The 20,414-nt window shown below is 57.4% G+C and overlaps 9 protein-coding genes across 9 annotated transcripts; 5 read left to right on the forward strand and 4 right to left on the reverse strand.

The window, feature by feature from the left end:
• Window positions 1-970: 970 nt before the first annotated feature.
• On the forward strand, window positions 971-1,535 carry E0L32_008520 (uncharacterized protein; the record flags this gene model as incomplete). The annotated part of the gene is made up of 2 exons (XM_031143384.1): window positions 971-1,198; window positions 1,278-1,535. The coding sequence occupies 2 exons, from the start codon at window positions 971-973 to the stop codon at window positions 1,533-1,535; spliced, it is 486 nt and encodes a 161-aa protein (XP_030992181.1).
• Window positions 1,536-2,566: 1,031 nt separating this feature from the next.
• E0L32_008521 (uncharacterized protein) lies at window positions 2,567-4,239 on the reverse strand (the record flags this gene model as incomplete). Its single annotated transcript, XM_031143385.1, has 2 exons — window positions 2,567-3,854; window positions 3,935-4,239. The coding sequence occupies 2 exons, from the start codon at window positions 4,237-4,239 to the stop codon at window positions 2,567-2,569; spliced, it is 1,593 nt and encodes a 530-aa protein (XP_030992182.1).
• Window positions 4,240-6,344: 2,105 nt separating this feature from the next.
• Window positions 6,345-7,582, reverse strand: E0L32_008522 (uncharacterized protein; the record flags this gene model as incomplete). Its single annotated transcript, XM_031143386.1, has 2 exons — window positions 6,345-7,286; window positions 7,376-7,582. 2 exons carry the CDS (start codon window positions 7,580-7,582, stop codon window positions 6,345-6,347), a joined length of 1,149 nt encoding a protein of 382 aa, XP_030992183.1.
• A 731-nt stretch (window positions 7,583-8,313) lies between these two features.
• Window positions 8,314-9,471, forward strand: E0L32_008523 (uncharacterized protein; the record flags this gene model as incomplete). Its single annotated transcript, XM_031143387.1, has 1 exon — window positions 8,314-9,471. One exon carries the CDS (start codon window positions 8,314-8,316, stop codon window positions 9,469-9,471), a length of 1,158 nt encoding a protein of 385 aa, XP_030992184.1.
• Window positions 9,472-9,639: 168 nt separating this feature from the next.
• Window positions 9,640-10,340, reverse strand: E0L32_008524 (uncharacterized protein; the record flags this gene model as incomplete). Its single annotated transcript, XM_031143388.1, has 2 exons — window positions 9,640-10,180; window positions 10,267-10,340. The coding sequence occupies 2 exons, from the start codon at window positions 10,338-10,340 to the stop codon at window positions 9,640-9,642; spliced, it is 615 nt and encodes a 204-aa protein (XP_030992185.1).
• Window positions 10,341-10,918: 578 nt separating this feature from the next.
• E0L32_008525 (uncharacterized protein) lies at window positions 10,919-11,932 on the reverse strand (the record flags this gene model as incomplete). Its single annotated transcript, XM_031143389.1, has 3 exons — window positions 10,919-11,150; window positions 11,221-11,719; window positions 11,797-11,932. The coding sequence occupies 3 exons, from the start codon at window positions 11,930-11,932 to the stop codon at window positions 10,919-10,921; spliced, it is 867 nt and encodes a 288-aa protein (XP_030992186.1).
• Window positions 11,933-12,958: 1,026 nt separating this feature from the next.
• On the forward strand, window positions 12,959-16,233 carry E0L32_008526 (uncharacterized protein; the record flags this gene model as incomplete). The annotated part of the gene is made up of 3 exons (XM_031143390.1): window positions 12,959-12,972; window positions 13,072-13,609; window positions 13,669-16,233. 3 exons carry the CDS (start codon window positions 12,959-12,961, stop codon window positions 16,231-16,233), a joined length of 3,117 nt encoding a protein of 1,038 aa, XP_030992187.1.
• Window positions 16,234-17,208: 975 nt separating this feature from the next.
• Window positions 17,209-18,012, forward strand: E0L32_008527 (uncharacterized protein; the record flags this gene model as incomplete). The annotated part of the gene is made up of 1 exon (XM_031143391.1): window positions 17,209-18,012. The coding sequence occupies one exon, from the start codon at window positions 17,209-17,211 to the stop codon at window positions 18,010-18,012; it is 804 nt and encodes a 267-aa protein (XP_030992188.1).
• Window positions 18,013-19,003: 991 nt separating this feature from the next.
• Window positions 19,004-20,364, forward strand: E0L32_008528 (uncharacterized protein; the record flags this gene model as incomplete). The annotated part of the gene is made up of 4 exons (XM_031143392.1): window positions 19,004-19,148; window positions 19,233-19,481; window positions 19,543-19,713; window positions 19,802-20,364. 4 exons carry the CDS (start codon window positions 19,004-19,006, stop codon window positions 20,362-20,364), a joined length of 1,128 nt encoding a protein of 375 aa, XP_030992189.1.
• Between the last annotated feature and the right edge of the window lie 50 nt (window positions 20,365-20,414).

Raw genomic sequence — 20,414 nt, forward strand, 5'->3', positions numbered from 1 at the left:
CAGGGCCCCCCCCCAAAAAAACGGGGCTAGCGAGCTGATGGGAGAGGGCAAAATCTTTTGATCTCGGGTCGTTCGTGTTTTCGGTCGAGGCTGCTGGTTCGGCGGCGGTGGTCCGAAGGGCGGGCGGGCGAATCCACTTACACGGTCGGGCTGGAATGCTGCGGGTTGCGCGCGCCATGGCGGAGGCGCCGCACACGCATTGCTGGCATTCCAGGCCCGGGCAGCGGGCACCCTTCTCTCCTCTCTCTCTCTCTTTCCGGCCAAACACCACTGAGAGAGGAAGGAAAAGAAGAGCTCCTACTCTTTGTTGTTTTGATCACCAGCACCGGAATGCCAGTTTCCTTTCCCCCCCCCCATTGGCCGACCCACCGAGTTTGATTGCTGAATTCTTGCGCACCTTCGTGACCGGTTAAGCATACTCAGGCCGGCATAGCGAGAGGAGCTATCGAACGGGTCCCTGTCTCCCCTCTCCTACCTAAGTAGGTAATCCTCTGGCTCTGGCCGGAGCAGGTGAGGCTATCCGGGCTGGGATGAAGCTGGGAGGGGGGGGGCGGCGGAGAAGGACTCCTGGCAAGCGTGGGCACCGCATGTCTGGCTCGGCGCGCTCATCGAGGGTTGCTTCTTTTTTGTTTTGGTTCCGTGCCAATCAATGTCACGAACACCCACCCAAGTCCGCCGCCCCCCGAGGCTGGGTGGCCAGGAATGCTGGCGTTCCTGGACCACGCCCGAGCCAAGAGCAGAGCAAGAGTGTGATCCCGCCGACACATAAGTACAGCCTCTCTCCGTCCCGTCCCTCTCGACCTGCCTTCTTCTTTTCTTTCTCTCATCCTCGTATCAAAGTAAGTCTTGCGTTCCGCAACAGTCACTCGCTATAAACCGAAAACTCGCCCTCAGTCACTCCTTACCAAGCCACTTTCTTCTCCCGCCAAAGTCTTTTTTCGACTCCCCAACAACAACCAAATCAGCCAAAATGCAGTTCAAGGCCTCCATCCTCGCCCTCGCCGCCTCGGCCGCCGCCCAGAGCACCACCGCCAACTCGCCCCAGACCATCAACGGCACCGTCCACGTCACCACCGTCGTCTCGAGCTTCACCACCTACTGCCCGCAGCCCACGGTCCTGACCTTCAACGAGGTCTGCTACACCGTCACCGCGCCCCAGGTGCTGACCGTCACCAACTGCCCCTGCACCATCGTCACTGTAAGTCTTGTCTTTGCCTGATCATCATCTGCCCGGCCCTGCTCTCAACAAACAAACAGCGCTGACGTCTCTTCTCCAGCCCGTGCCCGTGCCCGTCAAGCCCGTCTGCCCCCAGGGCGGCTGCGTCGTGCCCGTCTGCCCTCCCGGCGGCTGCATCACCGTCACCCCCGTCCCCGTCGTGCCCGTCACCCCGGTCGCCCCGACCGGCTCGTGCGGCACCGCCGGCTGCGTCCCCCCCCAGCCCACCTTCGTCGTTGCCGGCGCCCCCAAGGCCCAGGGCATCGCCGGCGCTGCCGTCGCCCTTGGCGCCGCCGCCCTCGGCGCTCTTGCTCTGTAAAAAGCGGCCCTCTTCTCTTCCCGAGTTGAGCCGTCTTTACCTCCTCTCTTCAAGGGCTCTTCTCTCGTCTTTTCCCCGGGGCGGGTTTTGCCTCTGCTTTTCGAGCCCGAGCCCGGTCGTGCCGTCTCTGAAGACCGTCCGGCCGGTATATCGAGCTTCTTTTACTTCTTGACCCTCTCATCGTTGCACGCGCCTGGTGCCCTGGGAAGGAGAGTGAGCCCCGCCGGAGAGGAGCCAGACAAGGGAAATGTTTTTGTTTGATCCCCGCCTGACGATGTTTCGATAATGTCTCCGGGCGGGTTGAGAAATGTGAAGGAATTCTTTTTGGGTTTTCTGTGGTTGGGGGATATTTTTGTCTTTAGTGATGGGAAATTCAAGGGGAAACGGGGGGGATGCAAAGCACGATTAGCATGATTATCACGATAGTCTTCCCAGTGTCCCCCAGCGGCTAGTGGTCGATGGGCATGATGCATGCGAAATTGAGAAGTTGAAGTTGGCATATAATTTCAGGGGGGGGGGGGGGCGGTCTCTGCTTTCACTCACCTCACATCTCTGTTTCCCACCGGGCTTGCCTTTTTTTTTTTCTTTCCCTCCCATTGTTTCTCTTGCATGTTTCTGCTCTTGTATGATAACATGGGCATCATGTTCCTCAATCTTAAACGCTAATGTTTACACAAAAATTCATAACCCGCTCTGTCCGAACCTTTTGAGATGTCCCATTCTAGATTTGATATAATGGTATATATAGTACAAACGAGCGATGTTGGTATCATCATGGAGAGAGGCCCGTCAACCGCCTCGAAAGAAAAGATAAAAAAACGAACGAGTATGGGGGGGTATAGGTTGCTTTGCGCCCTGGCTCTTCTTCTCCTGCGCGCTTGTACAAAAAGCAAACTCGCGCTGTGAAAATACAAGACTCCGTATTGCTATGCTCTGGTGTACAGTTTCCACCTTGGAAAGACTGAAAAACCGACCATCATCATCATCATCATCATAGATGTACCCGTGCTCCCCCAGTCAGTCAGTCTACACTACACCAGACAGAAATTCTCATAGAACTCGGGCGCAAAGGGCGCGTTGAGCGTGGCGCTCGTCAGGCGCGCCGGCTCCTCCAGCCGGGCGGCATGGGCGGCCTCCCGGACGGCCGACAGCGTGTCGCTGATGCCGCGGAGGATCGCCGCCCTCTGCTCCTCGGTGAGCACGATGGGCGAGAGGCCCTCGTCCGAATAGGGGTTGAGCATGGGGTACAGCGGGTGCTGCGTCGTCGTCGCTGTCGTCGCCACCGTCGCCCGCTGGCTTTGCTGTTGCTTCTGCAGCTGCTGCTGCTGCTGTTGTTGCTGCTGCTGATCAGAGGCGGGGGCTCGTTGGCGCGTAAGAACGGCTGTAGACATCCCACCCGGTCCCGCGCTGCGTGGGCTCGGAGCTGGACGACGGGCGGCGGCCAGCTTGGCTGTTTCGGCACCCCGCGAGCTCAGGTGCCAAGGCGATGAGGTAGAAGAAGCCGGCGGAGCGGCGTGCCTGGCCGATTCCGGGCTGGCTGGTGCCAAGTGGCCGTTATTTGTCATTGTAGCCGTCGCTGTTGTACCGCGACTTGTGTCGAGGGTAGTACCACCCAGAGTGGACGGCGGTGGTGGTGGTGGTGGTCGCACAGGCGCAGAGCTATGTCGGTGGCTGGGCGGCGGATGGGCGGCGGGTGAGACATGCCGTACGATCCGCAGGGGATGGGGGTACAAGCTGCTGTCTCTGTCGCTGTCGTTGTTGCTGTTGCTGTTGCTGTTGCCATGGCCGCCCGTCGTCTCTACTGGTACTGGTACCGGCGGCGGAGCTGGGGAGGGCGGGCCAAACTGAGTCGTTATCGGCGGCAGACTCAGTCGTGCCCGCGTGCCCCGAGTCATGCCGGGCGAACTATCCCGCGACGCCCCCCAACCACGGTTGTGATTTGGATTTCTCGTCGTGTACGTCTCCGGGTCCGAGGTCGAGTGCGACAGGGGCCGGAAGTGGGCGAGCTTGGGCTGCAGCTCGTGCGCGTACAGGCCCGGGGCGGGCGTCTTGGAGTAGGCCATCGTCGTCGCCGTCGTCGACCTCGGCCTACTAGGACGGGCCGGTGCCAGCCACGCCTGCTCGCAGAGGCGCTTTACGTGGGCGGCGTGCGACCCCCTCAGGCTCTTCTTGAGCGACGACGCCATGAGGACGTTGCAGCGCATCTCCACGTCTTCTCGCAGGTGGAGGCCGATCAACGGGGCCTCGGCGCGGCTTCTCGGCTGGTGCGCCGGCTCGCCGGGAAGAGCGCCCTCGACGATCCATCTCTGGCGAATGTCGCTGGGGGACGAGCGTCAGCAGAGAGGTCCATACATACATGCGTGCAACAAAGAAAAGGAGGGGAAAAAAAAACCACATACACTCCCATAGTCGCCCAAACATGTGTTTGTATGCCGTCTGGAAGATTGTAGAAGGAGCACTCCTGAGTGATGTCGTCGCCTGTCCGGCCGTGCAGAGCCGAGTGGCTCTTCTCCGTGACCGAGAACCACGCACATTTCTGCTCGTCCGGATGCACGCCGGCAGGCGGTGCTATCCGGCGCCATTCCGTGACGAGCGGGTTGCAGGCCAAGAACTCTTCGTGGTTGTGGAGGTAGTCGAGGACGGCATCCCGGCCGACGCTGGCTGGGAGCCGGGTTGTGGTGGTGAAGGCATATCGTTTCGACATGCTGGGCGGCCGTACCCAGTTCATGATTGTTCAAGAAGCAGCAGACGATGGGGAAACGGTCGGTCTAGGTGTCGGTGACGTGAGGAGGAAGTCGAGGGGGGAAAGGATGGAGACGAGAGAGAGGCAAGTCTGGTGTTTCGCAAGGCTGTGCTGTAGTACCATAGCCTACCAACAAACGAAGCAGCGAAGCTAGGGGCTGAAGAACAAAGCAATCAATCTAATGATGGGACCAAGTCTTCGTCTTCCCAAGAGGAGGGAAAGCAGAAACAGCGTGGGGGATAAGAATTAGAAGCAGAGGTTGACGTGACGACGATGCCCTTTGTCTCGACTTGAGTCGGTCAGCCACTTTGGTGGTGTTTGCCTGAATCACGCATAACCATAAAAACAATCGGGACTCTGTCCGCCCGGGCTGGGTTGGCGATCCCGAGGACGAACCACACAGTCTGGGATATTTTGAGATGGGGCCATGGTGGCCGATCCTATTCTCGATACAGGACTGAATCTGTCCGCTCGCTTACTCGTCGCTCTTTGTCGAGAGACAGGCACATGAGCAGGCACAGCTCAGATGATGGGGGCCGCCAATTGCTGTGCTCCGCTGGGCCTCCTGCTCCTCCTCATGCTCCTCCATCATGGATGACTGTCGCCGTCGTCATTCGCCTATCGCGGCGTCATCCGCGCCAGCTGCGGCGCTGCCAGAGGACCCAGCTGGGCTCCAGCAGGAGGAGGAGTTGGTGGTGAAAGAGGCGGCGTGCCATGCCAGCCCATGGATGACGGAGCTGAGTGTGGCGGCTGTGCATCCACACATACTCCGTAGTTAGATGGACATTTCCCAAAATAGACGCCCGGACTCGCGCCCCTCCGACAACGAACGACAAGGCAATTGGAAGAACCCTGAAAATCATCTGGACCCCATGGCAAAGTCTCCAATTAATGATGGAAATTTTTCCTACGCCGCAAGCAGGAATAACATTGCTATCTTATTCATCAAAGCCTACTTGTACGTGGCTACGCGGTCCGCATCACAAAGGAAGCACAAGCACTTCATCCCGAGGACTCGCTGGACCCTCTCGCACTCTGACGCGCATTTATCTTTGGGCATAAATACCCAACAGAAAAATAGCTACGGTACTGGGGACCCTGGACGACATACAGACTTCTCGTTGTACAAGTGTAGATGGATGGGACTTTTGGCCTGGCGCAAACCCTATTTTCATTCCTGACTTTCTATGTAAAGTAACGGGTTGATTACGTAGTCCCCGACTTCAAAATACCTACATCCAAACCGTATATGTATATGGATGCGCCTCACGACGCTAAGGATCCAACCGATTCAGGCAAGGATGAACATGGCTGACGACGTACAGAATGATTGACATAACCCAGACACCCTGCTTTACTCTCTGTTGCTTATTGTGTCAAGCGAGGGTCAGATTAGCTGACGGACTGCTAACAGAAGTACTTGACTATCCATCAAGCCCATCGGATTTAGGTAGTGGGATAGCACCCTTCCGAGTTCTAGGGCAAGGATGTGACAAGGATATCGGTTGTTAAGATCGAGGTAGCTCCTGATGAACTTCCGTCAACTATTCAGACACCCACTTGTGTGTCATATTTTGGAGTTTTGGCGATCTGATGCTCCAGAGTACATCATCTTACCAAGAACGTCGCGAGCTAAACCTGAATCTTCGATTGCCTTTGTTATTGCTTTTATTCCCAACGATATATCAAATCGAATCACCGTTCATTATATGACCTGACCATAAGAGTGTCTGGCACAATGCAACCCTTGGTCTTACTCAACTCTATGGTGAATTGTGTTTACCCTCATGTTTCTATGAGCAGAGGAATGTGTAAACTCTCCAGATATATGCCCTGCGCAGCCCCTTTTATGGACGGACAACAACTCACTTCTGCTCTCGTCAACAACCACAACGAGACAGTGGGAAAAACAACAAGAAGCATGCCGTGTAAATGCCATAAAAACAAGCCAATGCAATAAAGTGCCTCCCCCAAAACAACGCCGCCATAAATAGACAAAAGCCGCCCCCCCCAAAACAAAAAGACGCAATGGCGCCGCCATTTTGCAACACACACTCTCTCCACATCTAGATGCCAAACAAGGTCTTCAAACGCTCGTAGGTATAGAAGCTCGCCGCCGACATGGGTATAATCTTGGCATACCCGATCGTCAGGCCGACAAAGAAGCCCCGCGGGCCCCTCTCCTGCAGGATGAGCCGCGCCGTCTCCCCGATCCGCAGCCGGTGGCCGTCGCCCACGGCGCCCCCGACCTGCATGCGCCGCCTGATGACCTCGAGCGGGTACGACGCCGTCTGCGACACCAGGCCCGCCACCCCGCCGGCGAGCAGCTCGGCCCAGGACCGCAGGGGCACCCGCTTGCCGGGGGGCGCGTTCCGGGGCTGCGGCAGCGTCGTCCACCTGGCGATGGCCGGGTGCCGCAGTATGTCGCCGCAGGTGTCGTGCGTGAGGAACGACATGCCCGCGTAGGGCAGCATGCCCAGCATGGTCGGCGTGAAGCCGCGGTAGAAGTTGATCATGCCGGACTGCGGCGCGTGCAGCACCGCCGCGGTGCCTGCTGCAGCCTCGCCCGCGGCAACCCCTGCCGGCCGGCGGTACGACTTCTCGCTGTATATCCTCTTGCAGATGGAGATGAGGGAGGAGCGGCCCTCGCGCTTCGTCTCGAACGCGAGACGTACCCTGATGACTTCGAGCGGGTATGTAAAGAAGACCGAGGTGATGCCCGCGAGGGAGCCGCTCAGCAGGCGGCGGATGGGCGTCTCGTACTCCTTCCTCGGGATGATCGTAGATCGGATCTGCTCGTAGGCGATGAACTTGATTGCGGCGTAGGGGAAGATCTTGAGGAGAGTGGCCGAGTGCCCGCGGAAAAGCCCGACCGTACCGTCCTGGCGATAGATGACCTTCATCGCATTGGCCACGCCGACCCACGACCCAGAGTACTTGGCGAACTGCGGGTTGCTCGACTGAAATAGAATCTTGACCCTGTCGAGGGGCGCGACGATCGTCTTGGCCTGCATCGTTTGTCCCGTTTAGTACACCGAGTCCAGAATCGACAATACGGCGCCCACGTCGCGCTGGATAGACCAGAGGGTAAACCTACCGCGCACCCAGCTGCGCCGCCCGCAACACCCGACCGCCATAGGTAGTCTATGCTCTGCTTGTCCAGTATCTTCTTGCTCGCCGCCTCGCGCGACCTGGCGTCCGCGACCGGAGCCGCAGGCGCGCCGGCTCTCTCGCGGCCGCCGTCGTTGTTCTTGGCGAGCGTCGCCGCCTCTCTGCGCGACTGCTCCTGCGCGATCACCGGCATTGCGGCATGGCCGGCGAGCGCCGATGGCATCACCTGGCCACCGGAGCCCTTCTCTCGCGTCTCGATCGTGGTTACGGCTGCCGGCTGAGCGACACTACCATTCCGGGGCTTTGATTTGTCACCGGGGCCGGTTGGGCGGAGGCTTCCGTGGGGGGTTTTCGCGGCTATTGCTCGGCTCAAAGAAGAAGAAGAAGAAAAATTCCGAGTTCGGAGAGAGACGCGAGGAGCGAGCCCACAAGACAGATTGTACTCTTGAAAGAAAAGGTGTCGGATCGACAAGCAAAGTCGTCGAGGGACTCCAGAATCTGGGGTCTGGAGTGGGAAAACGCGGAGGCAGAAAAAAAGGGCTTTGTCAGGGCAAGCGTGAGGAATGACTTTCCTCGGAGCGGGAGCATGCGACCAGAACAGCGAACGTCATCCGCCCGCCGGGGGAGGGCTCGCTGGATTTTGCCCAATGGTAGGCGAGGCATTGGCCCCCAAAGCACAGCGCTGGACCCGGCAAAAGGCGCGGCTCCCGCTCTTCGACCTCGCCTAACCGAGGCTTACCGAGCCTCGACTATTCCTCCGACTTCACACACTACTACCTATCACACATCGAGCCTGGGTCACCCATCGCCCACTTATTACCCTGCTTGAGCTTTGAATTGGCGATATAAGCCTGGCTACATGGGCCATTTCAGAACTAGGTAGACTGGTTGGACTGGAAGCCTCACAGGCACAGTTCGCGGCTGATGAGTCGAACGCCATCTGTGCTATTCCAGAATGAGGACAAATCAGTGATTCTGCTAGACCTGCCCAAGTCTCTTGAAGAAGGGCAGGTCCTTTCAAACGAGTTACACGGCGACCGCGAGCCGCGACTCCGGAGGCTCATCTCAACGGCCCCTCCAGAGGAACCATTCAAGCTTCCGGAGCCAAAGAAGCAAAGCTTCCAACATGCCCCGGACCCGGCAGCTCAGGTGGCCGAGTTGATGACTCTCGCAAGAGTGAATGCAGCTCTGGAGGAGATCCAGCAGACCTACTCTGGACCCTGGTGCCATCCTCGTACATATGATGAGTCCAGGCCGTCCGACTCGGGCGAGGGCTCCTCGCAAAAGAGGAAGTCTATGTCTATGCAGTCGAAGTGCAGCAATGATCAAGTGATACCACCAGAGTCTCCTCGGATCATGACGCCCAAAGACTCCCACTACCTGGAAGGCACAATCCGGGATCGACGACAGGACCTTATCGAAACAGCGCCCTTGTTCGACCTCATCCTCATGGACCCGCCCTGGCCCAACCGCTCAGCCCGTCGCAAGCAGAGAGGCAGCACGTACACCACTGCCGACGGGCTTTCCTCGACCAGGGACCTCCTAGCAAACACCCCCGTCCGTTCCAAGCTGGGACCAGACGGCCTCGTCGCGGTCTGGGTCACAAACAACCACAGCTATGTTGACCTGCTCACGTCGCCGCGGAACGGCATCTTTGCCGAATGGGGCGTGGAGCTCGTAGACACGTGGACCTGGCTCAAAGTGACGACGACGGGAGAGCCCATCTTCGACGTCGAATCCCAGTGGCGGAAACCATGGGAGCGGCTGCTCCTGGCCCGGAGGGTCGGTTCTCCGGCACCAAAGCTCAGCTCGGGAGGCAAGGTCATCGTCACCGTCCCCGATGCGCACTCGAGGAAGCCTTGTCTGCGGTCGCTGCTCGAGTGTGCATTGCCCACAGACTACACTGCCTTGGAGGTATTCGCTAGGAATCTCACTGCCGGCTGGTGGAGTTGGGGCGACCAGGTGTTGATGTTCCAAGCGCCTCAGCATTGGCACAACCCGGATCATGATGAGCCCGGGAGTACAGAGACGAGTGACAGTAGATCAGCAGAAGCTCAAAAGCGTTGCCGAGATACTAGTTGAGAATGGACAACTTGTTGAGCTGGCCATTGGTATCATTCCATGTTGTCTTCCCCAATATCATACAGTCTATCAATGCGTGACGTGACAGTACATGCACATGCTATAATTTACAAAAAACTTTCCGCTCATCATCGACACACCTCGTGGGGGGCCCCCGTTTTTTCGCTCTCATGACGACTTCTCCTTCGTCTTCTGTATCCTCTCCAGCTCCTCCCACTTGTCGTCGAGCACGACGTCGTTCTTCCACTGCGTCTTGCCCTTGCGCAGGTCGGCCGCCTGCCTGGCCAGCTCGACGCGCTGCGGCTGGATCTCGAGCTCCTCGCGCAGGGGGTACTTGCCCGCCATGATGCGCTCCCGCGCCTCGAGCTGGCCCCGCTGCGCCTTGCGCAGGCGGTCGTACATCTCCTGGTCCCAGGGCTCCAGGTCCTCGGGCGCCTTGGGGAAGACGAACGGCTTGGCCAGCTCGACCGTCATCATCTTCTTGGACAGCGGGCGGTACCACTTGCCAAACTTGGCGCCGTTCTCCTCAAAGGGCTGCCGCGGCTTCTGCTGGTTGATGAAGGAGCGCACCGACAGCACCTCGACGTCGTAGGCGTGGTACAGGTAGTCGCGGAGGTCGAGCTTGTTGAACTTGAGCGGCACGAGGAAGGTGGCGTAGGTGGGCGGCTGGTTGGGCTTGGGCTGGACCAGCGTGATGACGTGGTTGGGACTGCGAGCAAGCGACATGCACCGTTAGAGAACATCCCTCATCTTGCTAGTGGCGCGCTCTGCGGATGAGGCCATCGTTTCACTCACAGGAAGACTTGTCTGCTGCCGACTCGAAACCTCGGGCCAGCCCTGACGGCCGCCTCTGCCACTGCTGAAGCCATGACTCTGATACACAGCCGAGGATTATCGAGATTGACAATCCCGAGCAGAGTATGTGTGTGTGTGACGAGAACGGATTGGCTTCTGCTTGCCTCTCTTTGATATTGGCAGACGGCGTTCTTCGAGTCTCGAAAATAGCACTGGAAAATTAGAATGCCCAGTCTCCGGAGATTTTATGGGTCCCGGAGCTGTCAATTGGTGCTAACACGCATTGTGTCAAGCGTCTGCTGGTGGATTCAGGGATTGCATGCAAAGGGAAGCCCTGCACCCCACAATATCGTCTGCCCAGCTCTGCCCAGCTCTGCCCACCTCGTGTGATGTAGCAGGCCATAATGCGACGACGCAAAGCACTCAATTGCACACCGTCTGATAGTCAGAGTGCGGTCCTGGAGGATGTGATTCCATTGTTCATCCTAGAGTGGTGATGCGAGCTGCCACCGAGTCCAAAACCTTACAACATCAAAGATCGATCCCAATTCATACAAACCCTGAAACATCCGTCTCGCCTGCAAACAAATCCGTGGAGCTAGCCTTTAGCCCATGTAGTGTATCCCGATCTATGCAAATCCCGTCTATGAGTCTAAACATCAAGACCATCGACCACAACGCCCTTAACCCAGGTCCACTGCATCTGCCTGGCCACCTCCTCGGCCGACTCCTCCGAAACGAGAGCGCTGACGAGATACAAAGCTGCATCCACGCCAGCGCTCACTCCCCCAGCCGTGATGACCCGAAGCCCTCCTAGGCGCATCGCGGCGCGGCGGGCGATGGACTCGCGACGTGAAGAGCCCTTGAGAGACATGCTTCCCTTCCTATATGCACAGACGTGTTAGCGGCTGCGAACCCATGCCGAAAAAAATGGAGTGCCGTGTTATTATTTACCTAGCATTGGAAGGACGGCGAGCATCCGACTTGCGGCGGACGTATGGGTTCTCATCCTCGTCGCCAAGGTCGAAGCGCAGATTGTTGACGACATATCTGGCATCCTCGTCCACGTCGGTGCGCTCAGCGAGCTCGCGTGTGGCAGCCTGGCTGCAGAGGTTCTCAAATCGGGTGAGGTAGTCGGGGTGGGTGGTGGCCGAAAGGCCAGTCAGGATGCCCTGCTGGGCGAGGAAGAGGGAACCGGTGCAGATAGACAGAAGGGTCCTCTCGCGGCCGGGGTCGGACTTCTGGAGTTCGGCAAAAGCAGTGATGATGTTGAGGGGCTCCTTCTTCTCCTTAAGAACGGTTTCCGAGTTGCCGCCAACGATGACGATGGTATCGTAGTCTTTGAGGTTCTCATAGGCCTCTTTGTAGGACAGCTGGCCGCCAACGACAATGCCTTCCTCAGACATGACCTTGGGTTCCTCGGAAGCGATGGAAATCTCAAAGGCCTTGGAGGCTGTAGGCGCGGAGGGGGGCAAGCGGTCAGCTCGGAACTACAAGTGCATCTTGGGCCGTTTTCGTCATTTCACCTACACTTATCCTTGATCTCATGGAGCGCGGTGGTGAAGACCTCGGCAGCGCCGCTGAAGTCCATCAGGTTGAACTTGTCCTGCAGACAGAAGAGCACCTCAATGGGCTCGTCGGCAACGGCAGAAGTCTTGTGCGCCATGATTGATGTGTGCGGGATGAAATGTGAAGAATGTGAGGGTGGCGTGAGAATCAAAGGATATCTAAGGCAAGGCTTGTACTGGGAATAGAGGTGCGTTGAAATCTAGCACTCTCGTGAGTCAATGGCAAGTTCGGAGCTGTCTTGGAGGGGAGAGAAGAGAGAAGAAGAGACAAAGGAGGGGTTGGAAGACGTCCCGCACTCTTTATAAGCTGGGTTGCTGCGTCGAGTGAGGAGTTAGGAGGTGGTAATGGTCTCGGTGGTGGGAGGAGGTGTGTGTGCCATGCAGATCAGCTTGTCCATCCTCCCAAGACCCCACGTAGGTACCTAAGTCATATAACAACAGCCATTCCTCAGTGGCCAGATGGTGGCCTCATTGGCCAGAGGCATTGGACCATTGAGTCTAGTCGAGGCCCATGCCGGGACTCCATCGCGGGGTAGCAGAAGAGGTGTCGATAGGCCCGTTCAATTGCACTGAATGGGTAATTTAGCACGTAACTGTGCTTCACTGGCGTGACTCGGTCGCTGGAATTATGGGTATTGCGGGGTCCCAGCCGTGGTCACATGCCCCGCCTGTTGCGACAATGAGGGCATTTTCTGCATGGTTAGTGCAGTTGCTTCAGGCAGGAAACGCCAACCCGGCCAACTGACCAGGGGGGAAGCTGTTCGCTTAGGTAAGTACGTGGACCTTCTAGCAGTAGGGGCCCAGTGGGTATTAGCGTATGCAGGATACCGAGTGGAGGAGAGGAGAAAAGCAGATGACGAACTTGATGGATGCAGCTGTCAAGCTCCGAGTCTCGAGCTTCAGGAGCTCCTCGTGTTGGCCTTGCATCACCACCATCGCTGTCCCTCTCTGGCTACCATTCTGAGGTGCTGCCAGGACAGGTAATACCGGACTTGTGCCCTTCATCGGGCGCACGGCTTCGACCCGCCCACTTCGGATCTCATGGCGGAGGAGCTCTCCAAACCTTGGACCCTTCGAGCTCAACGTCAACGCTAGCTCGGCTTCCCTGAACTACGAACGCCAACATGAGTTCTCATACGTATGTCCTCGGGTGCCATAACCCTGACCCTCATTCCCACCGTGCCCTGCCACGCTCCAGACAGCCTACGAGCTAATGCTGATCAAAATGGTACCCCAGGTCGACCAAGGACCTCACCAAGGCAATTACGGCCTTTATAACCACGCCATCGCTCCCTCTCCCCGATGATCTGAGCAATACGATCGAAGGATACCTCGAAAAGCATGAGAACTATGACCAGGCTTCAGCGGAGAAGCTCCAAGAGGAGCTATTGTCCATCTTCAATAAACATGTGCTGGACAATCCTCCGCGATTCGCACCATTCCTTGCCATCCTGCGCCAAGTACGCCCGGCTATCCGCGCCTCGACACATATACTCCAGTGGTTTGACATATTGATCGAACCCGTACTCGGCTATCTCGGGCAGGAAAAGAGACTTGCCATGGAAGCGCTGTCCAACATTGAAAGTCTTTTGATTGCCGACGGCGATGATCAAGAAGCCGAGGAACACACAACAACACCAAACCCTGTCGTGGAGCGTCTCTTTGAGAAATGGGTGGCTCTCGCTAGGCTTGCGCAGGATGACAGTCCTGACGCTGCTTTCCATGAACGTTTTGGGCGCGAGGCAGCTCTTCGATGTGGCAAGAAGAGGCCTCGGGTACGTCTATCGCATGCTCGTCATATATCATTGAAATAGCTGGCTGACAACTCATTCAGAGTTTCTTCCTAGCGCTAGACCGGGCGTTTAGGAAGAAGGAACTCCGTAGCCGAACGCTTGTGTTGCTGTGCGAGTTTGTCCAGACTCAGCCAGCCCACCTCTACGTCGCCCAGAAGACACCACTCTTCGAAGACCTTCTACGTTGTCTTCAGACCGATACCTCCACTACTGTCGTGTCGCTCGCCCTCTCGGCACTGATCATGCTGTTACCCAACATGCCGAGCTCATTGGTTCCTTACCTGCCCGCCTTGTTCAACATCTATGCCAGGCTACTCTTCTGGGATAGAGAGCGGGCTGTCGCACTGGATGAGACGCAGACAGCCTCGAAGCAGGAGAACACGGACAGCGCCACTGACTGGGAGATCTGCACATACTCGCCAGATACGGACGGTAATCACATCCAGTATCTCCTTGGCTACTTTACGATTCTGTACGGCCTCTACCCACTAAACTTTATCGAATACATCCGGAAACCGCAGCGATATCTTAGGCATGCCAATGCATCAGGCGTTGATGACATTGAGGTGCAGCCGTCCGAGATCCGCCACAGATCTGAGCGATATAGGCAATGGCACTTACTTCATCCCAACTTCTATAGCATGACGATCGACTCGGAAAAGACCGACTTCAGCCGGTGGATCAAGAGCGAGCCAGCGGATGTAGTTGCCGAGTGTATGGCTCTCTGCCTCCCTCTAGAGTCGGGGGCGATGAGCCATCTAGGCTCGATCCCCTTGCGACGTTCCCCAAGCCCGCTGACCAGCGAGGATGCCGAGAAAGAAGGCTCAGACCATGCCTTGCTGAGCGGGTCCCTCATGATGCAATCCAGTCATGGTTTCGATGCGCAGCAGGCCGGATCCGGCGCTGGGGGATCGGGACCGAGCAGCAGAGCCCAGTCCACAATCGCACGCCAGAGTTCCGTGTCAAGTCATCCTTCTGTGCACGAGCCCACAGAAAGCCGCATGAAGGAGTCGGCAGCAGACAGTCCAACACTCCCGCCTCACTTGGTGTTATCACCCTCGCAGACAGATTTGCAGGACATGATCAATTCTAACAAGGCCATCAAGTCTGCGGGACTGCAACAACATCTGCCAAACGATAGTGTCCCATCCCTGTCTTTGAGCCACCATGAGAACATCCCGGAAACACCGTCCGTTCGTCTGTCTGGGCCTGGACAGCCCCTGACCTCCCGTCATGTTTCCACGGACGGCACTGACCAAGTGGCTGAACTACGTCGGGAGATCTTGTTGCTCAAGAACGACCTCAACTTTGAGCGGTATCTGAAGCAGCAACATATTGCTCATATCGGGACGCTACGAAGAAAGCAGGTCAAAGAAGCAGCGACCGAAGCGGAGACCCAGAATCTCATCATGGCGAATCGCAATCTCAAACATCGCCTAGAGGAGTCAAAAAGAGCCGAGCTGCAGACCAAGAAGGAATCAGAGAAAAGCCGGACACTGGCCAAGAAATGGGAATCTGATCTCTCGAACAAGCTGAGGCACCTTCGCGACGAACAGAAGAAGTGGAATACGGAGGGAGCATCGCTGAGGCGGGATCTCGAGGCGGCCAGAGAGGAATGCGAGAAGCTCCGTAAACTAGTCAGCAATGCAGAAGTCAAGCAGCTGAACTCGGCGCAGACCATGCAATCTATCGAAATCAACAGCAGCGAGATGGAGAGACTCCGCGCCGAAGTTCAACGACTTGCCGCCTTGGAGAGGGAAAATCAAGGCAAGGCAAACACGCGCGAAGTTGCAATGCGGGAGGCTGCTCAAATGGAAAGCGGAGTCGAGGCGCTGAGGATGCAGCTTCAGGCCCGGGAGACAGAACTGACCAGGACGCGAAATCTCTACGAAGGCCAGATCGAGGAGCTAAACAAGAAGCTTGCAGACGCGCTCGAGAGAGGCAGCGCGCCAAGCGGTGCTGGCAAGGAGGCTGCAAAAATGTTTGAGAGTGCCCTGGCAGCCAGCCGAGCGAAGCAGTCGGATCTGCAAAAGCAGTACAGCCTGCTGATGCGCAAGTACACCGTCTTGCAGTCTTCGCTGCTCGACATGACCTGCAACGCAGCGCCCTCGAGGTCCAGAAACGATGCGGCGGCCTCGTCGGATGCCGACGCAGAGGTCTCCGCGATCGTCGGTAGCCCGTTGAGGACCACGACCAGCAGGACTCAGAGGATCATGTCTGACCCGGATTCCTTTGAGCCGTCGTCGGCCAGTGCACTATCACCGCTGGAAAGTTACGAATCTGGTGGTTCGGCAGCCACGGCGATCCATCGCCCCGCGAGCCCTCCGGGTGGAGCCAGCCGATCAGCCGACCTCTCCGGCGGCGCCGTAAGCGTTAGCCCGACGAATGAGAGGTACCATGGTAGAGGTGAGTTGTTCAAGAGCATGTCATTCACCGTCGACCACAATAGACTAATTGTGAATGCATCGGCAGGCGGCGTCCAGAACACGATCCGTAAGGATCGGAAGGACAAGAAGAAGGACGAAGGCGACAAGAAAGAGAGGAAGGGCAGCGAGGCCAGGGATATCCGAGGCCTTAGGGGGTTCGTCATGAGGCAGGTGCCCTAGATATCCAAGTCGCAACAGCTGGGTACTGTTTTCAAAGGTCGAATAGTTATGGGTAGCATGGGTGGCGGCTTTCTATTATCAAATACCCAGGCGCTTATTTTGCATCTCCCCCGTCCCCCAACTTTGGCATTCAATCGAATCCTCCCAAAGAGGCAGGATTGTTTTATGCGGAGATTTCTTGGCATCTCAAACGGGCCTATACAACTACTGGCGTGAGGGTGTTGATGCGGCAGGTTTCCCAGCCACTCGCATTTCCCGGAACGCTAGGCATTAGTGTCATCAAAACCGGGTTCAGTGGGCGGAGCAGCCGCGTATTGGGGGTGGCAGGGGTTTGTTGGTTCCATCGCGGGCTCGTTCCCTGGACTGGACTTTGAATGATACATGCATGCTTGCTGGTGCCTGCCCCTCCCTCCAGTCTGCCCTCGTTGCCCCGAGGGTCAATCATGATTTGATTACTTGCTCTGCCGCTTGCGCCGGCGACCCCTTCCCTGCTTCTCACATCATCGCCATCCGACCCGGGCACTCCTCTTCTCTCTTTCGCCCTCCCGCCGCTCGCTTTCCACTCCTTTTCATCTTTTGGAATCGAATCCGCATGGTCGCGACACATTGCGCGGCCTTCTGCCCTGGAACAGAACCAAACCATAGCCGCAAAGCTTATCGGGACGTTCCGCATCAGTTCGCGCTCCCGGCAGAGCTAGGCAATTAGCAACATTCCTCCCGCCGCTCGATTGCGTAAAGTGCTCTGCGAAACCGAACGCGCGCCCGCCGGCCGTACCAACGAATCGACGAAGCAAGAAAGAAGCTTTGCGGGGATCTCCAATAGTCGTCCGAATAATCCTGCGGACGTCGGCGATTCGTTCGCTCCATTCCCACGTCGAATCGCACAATCCTCATCATAATCTGACCCCATTCCACTCGCGCGCGCCTCGGCTCTCATACGACAAGCGATTGTCCACCGGAGCCCTACGCCCAACAATGGCGCCTCTGATACGGCGCGGTGCCGCCGCCGCCGCCGCCGTCGTCGCCACGCCACCCCGGGCGATACTGCCGAAGATCGATGACCTGTTTTTGGCGCCGCGTACACCTCCCGCCGTCGCCGAGCGTCTGCTCTCCCATCTACCCTCGAGAACGCCGGTCGAGGCACCGAGCCGCGTCGTTGCGGCGCGCGATGAAACAACCTCTACCATACCCTCGGGTTACGGGGCTCTGTATTCCGGCCCGGACCCCGGCACCGTCGTGGGCATCACGCTCGGGGCCGTGGCGGGCTTCCTGCTGCTGGCGTGGCTGATCCGGTCCGTCTGCGGGCTCGGCGGCATCATGGTGGGCGCCGAGGAGTCGAGCGTGGGCACGGCCAGCGTGGTGACGCGCAAGTCGCGGCACGGCCACCACCACCACCACCACCACGGCCGGGACCGCGTGCGGCGCGAGACGGTCGAGGTGCGGACCGCCTCGCGCGGGCCCCCGGCGGCCATCATCGTCGACGAGCCCGGGGGCGAGCGCGTGGAGCGGGTCGTCATGGAGGAGCGGAGGCGGCGGTCGGTGAGCAGGCAGCCGTCGGTGCCGCCGCCGCCGCCGCGGGTGGTGGCGAGCGACGACGACGAGGTCGTCGTCATCGAGGAGCACTCGCCGCCGAGGCGGCACCGGAGCAAGCGCCACAGCAGCGGGAGCCGGCGCGAGAGCGGATACCGGGACATTGACCCGGATCGGTTCGCCGGCGGAGACGCGCCGCTCAGAGACCCCAGGAGAGGGAGCAGGCGGTATAGTCGAGACCGCGGGTGATGATGGCGCGGGGGCGCGAGATGTGTGACGAATATTTCTGGATCCCAAATGGTGTTAGGTGCATTTGTAGGAACTTCATGTTGGGCTGGTTCTTTTGCTTTTCTGGGTGAGGAAGGGTGTTCCAACGGGGGGAGGGGCTCACGGTTGAATCTCCAAGCCGATGTGCCTTCTGAGGGCTTGGGTTTCGGCTTGTCCGTTTCGACGAGCGGTGGCCATGGCGTTGTTTTATCTGGGAGTCGACGAACACTCGTGGGCATTCAACGTGGATTTACGGGCATTTCTTCGGGTATATATTGCATACCATTCTATCCCTATCCCTTGGTTCAGTTGGGCAGTGGTACGGCCAGGGTCCGGATCAAAACCATATAATGTTGTAGACTGTTCATATATGTTGGAAATATGACCGCATTACCGATGCAGCGATTAATGGGCCAAATTGATCACGATGCTTCGTCCGAGAGTAGCATCCATGGATGCACGACTGGTCGAGGGCACCTTCATCCCTCCACTGGGTCGAACTTACCTTCTCTAAGACAATGCTATTGCGTAGAGATGTGAAGCTGCCCAATCACTGGTTCTGCTGGCAGCTGGAAAGGGCAAGTGGGCCGCTGTCTTCACAAGGGAGCCAGCACCAGTTTGTGAAAGTGGAAAGAGAGACAACTCGTGTAAAGGACTGCCATCGCGGGGAGTAACAGAAGTAAGTTCCCCGGCGGGCGGCGACTGCATGTCTCTCCTGGGTAAAACCGGTCGAGGAAGGCGGAAGGGGCCTCGTCATGTCCAAGTCAATATAAGTGATTGATTGCTGTTGCAACGAGTCGAGGCCTTCCATGTTACTGATCATTCATCTCCATCACCGCATTTCCCTCCTCTTCATGCTCATTGCCTGGCCCACAGATACAGACAACGATCCAGACGCCTGCCATTCACGGCATTGTCGGTCGAACCCAGCATTTGACGGTGCCGAATCCAGATCCGATCTGGCCAGCCCAGCATGCTTCTCTCTGCTGTCTCGCTCCACCTCCGGAAGGCCAAAGAGGCATCCGCCGGCATGCCTGGTCTTTCCGGAGTCTCATACGGCCCCCAAATCAAGTGGAATGGCCAGACATCAAAGGCGCCTCCAGATGGCGATACCCACTGTGAGTCCTAGAGGACGACCTCTAGACAACCTTCCTCGACTTTGACCGCCGGGTCCATGCTGACCATGATTGTGTCATCCTTAGTAAACGAGGTTGTCCGTCGACTCATATATCTCGAGGCCTGTGACCCAGAGGACATCCAGGCGATAATGAGACAAACCTATCTTCCAGACGCCTCGTTCCTGCACCCTTTCTTCAGCATCCGACCGAGCAACACTGGGCGATTCCGGTTCTGGCTCTCGGGAAAGGTGCAGGCAGTCAAGGCCATATATCACCTATTTCTCTTGCAACGGATCATTCTCGGTCCCACGGAGAGCCTCAAAGTAAAGTATGGTGAGTGAATAGCCACCCGCATCCCCAGGCTGAGGCAGCTCTTGACACATTATGTACATAGTCTTTGCCTCTGAAGACAACGAGTTATACGTCACATATTCACGTCGGATCGCGGGTCCATTCTCTCTGATAATTCCCCGGTCGACCCAATGGATTACCAAGTATGAACTGGTCCGCGTTCAGCTGCAATCGTACAATTTCACTGGCAGCTCCTTTGCCCCAGACCAAGTCTGTAAGTCTCATCACCTTTCTTTCCAGGTCAGGACGATCGCCGAGGGTACCCCCAAGGATTGACCGCGCGGGCTCTAATTCCATATTAGCTACTTTCAAGACTTTGTGTGATCGATTGCCAACCATTGGGTCAACCAAGCTCAACAGAATTGTTGCCATCTCTCCCCCAAGCAGAAAGGGCAGAAGAAACCCGAAGATTATGACCAATGGGCATACCACAAGTCGCCATGTAGACGAAGAATACATCGCTCCGACGTGGGATCCTGACCTGAAAGGTCCTTTCGCTCTAATCAAAGTCATCGACCGGCGCCCCATGTCATCAGAGGCACCACCGACCTCTCCAGACAGGAAGAGATCATCACCCTCTCCAGGCAAGAAAACACCACCAACCTCTCCAAAAAAGAGGCGACCATCAACCCCCTCAAGCAAGAAGAGACTATCAACCTCTCCAGACAAGAAAACACCTTCGAAGATTCCTGACAACGTCGGCCCATGGTTCTACATGGTCAAGAGTCGCCAAGACCTCTACGATACACCTCTGACTAATGCAGGCCCCCTTGCATCCTTCTTCGACGGGGTGGTTCGGATGATTGTCAGTAGCCTGGCTGTCCTTTTCAGTATCCTCCTCCAGTGGCTGTCAAAATATTTCTGAAGGGGTGGGAAGCGAACAGTCTGATTGCCCGTGGGAGCCATTACTTGGTC

The sequence above is a fragment of the Thyridium curvatum genome (genome assembly GCF_004353045.1).
Source record: "Thyridium curvatum strain D216 chromosome Unknown NODE_57_length_291365_cov_88.079165, whole genome shotgun sequence".
NCBI lineage: Eukaryota > Fungi > Ascomycota > Sordariomycetes > Thyridiales > Thyridiaceae > Thyridium > Thyridium curvatum.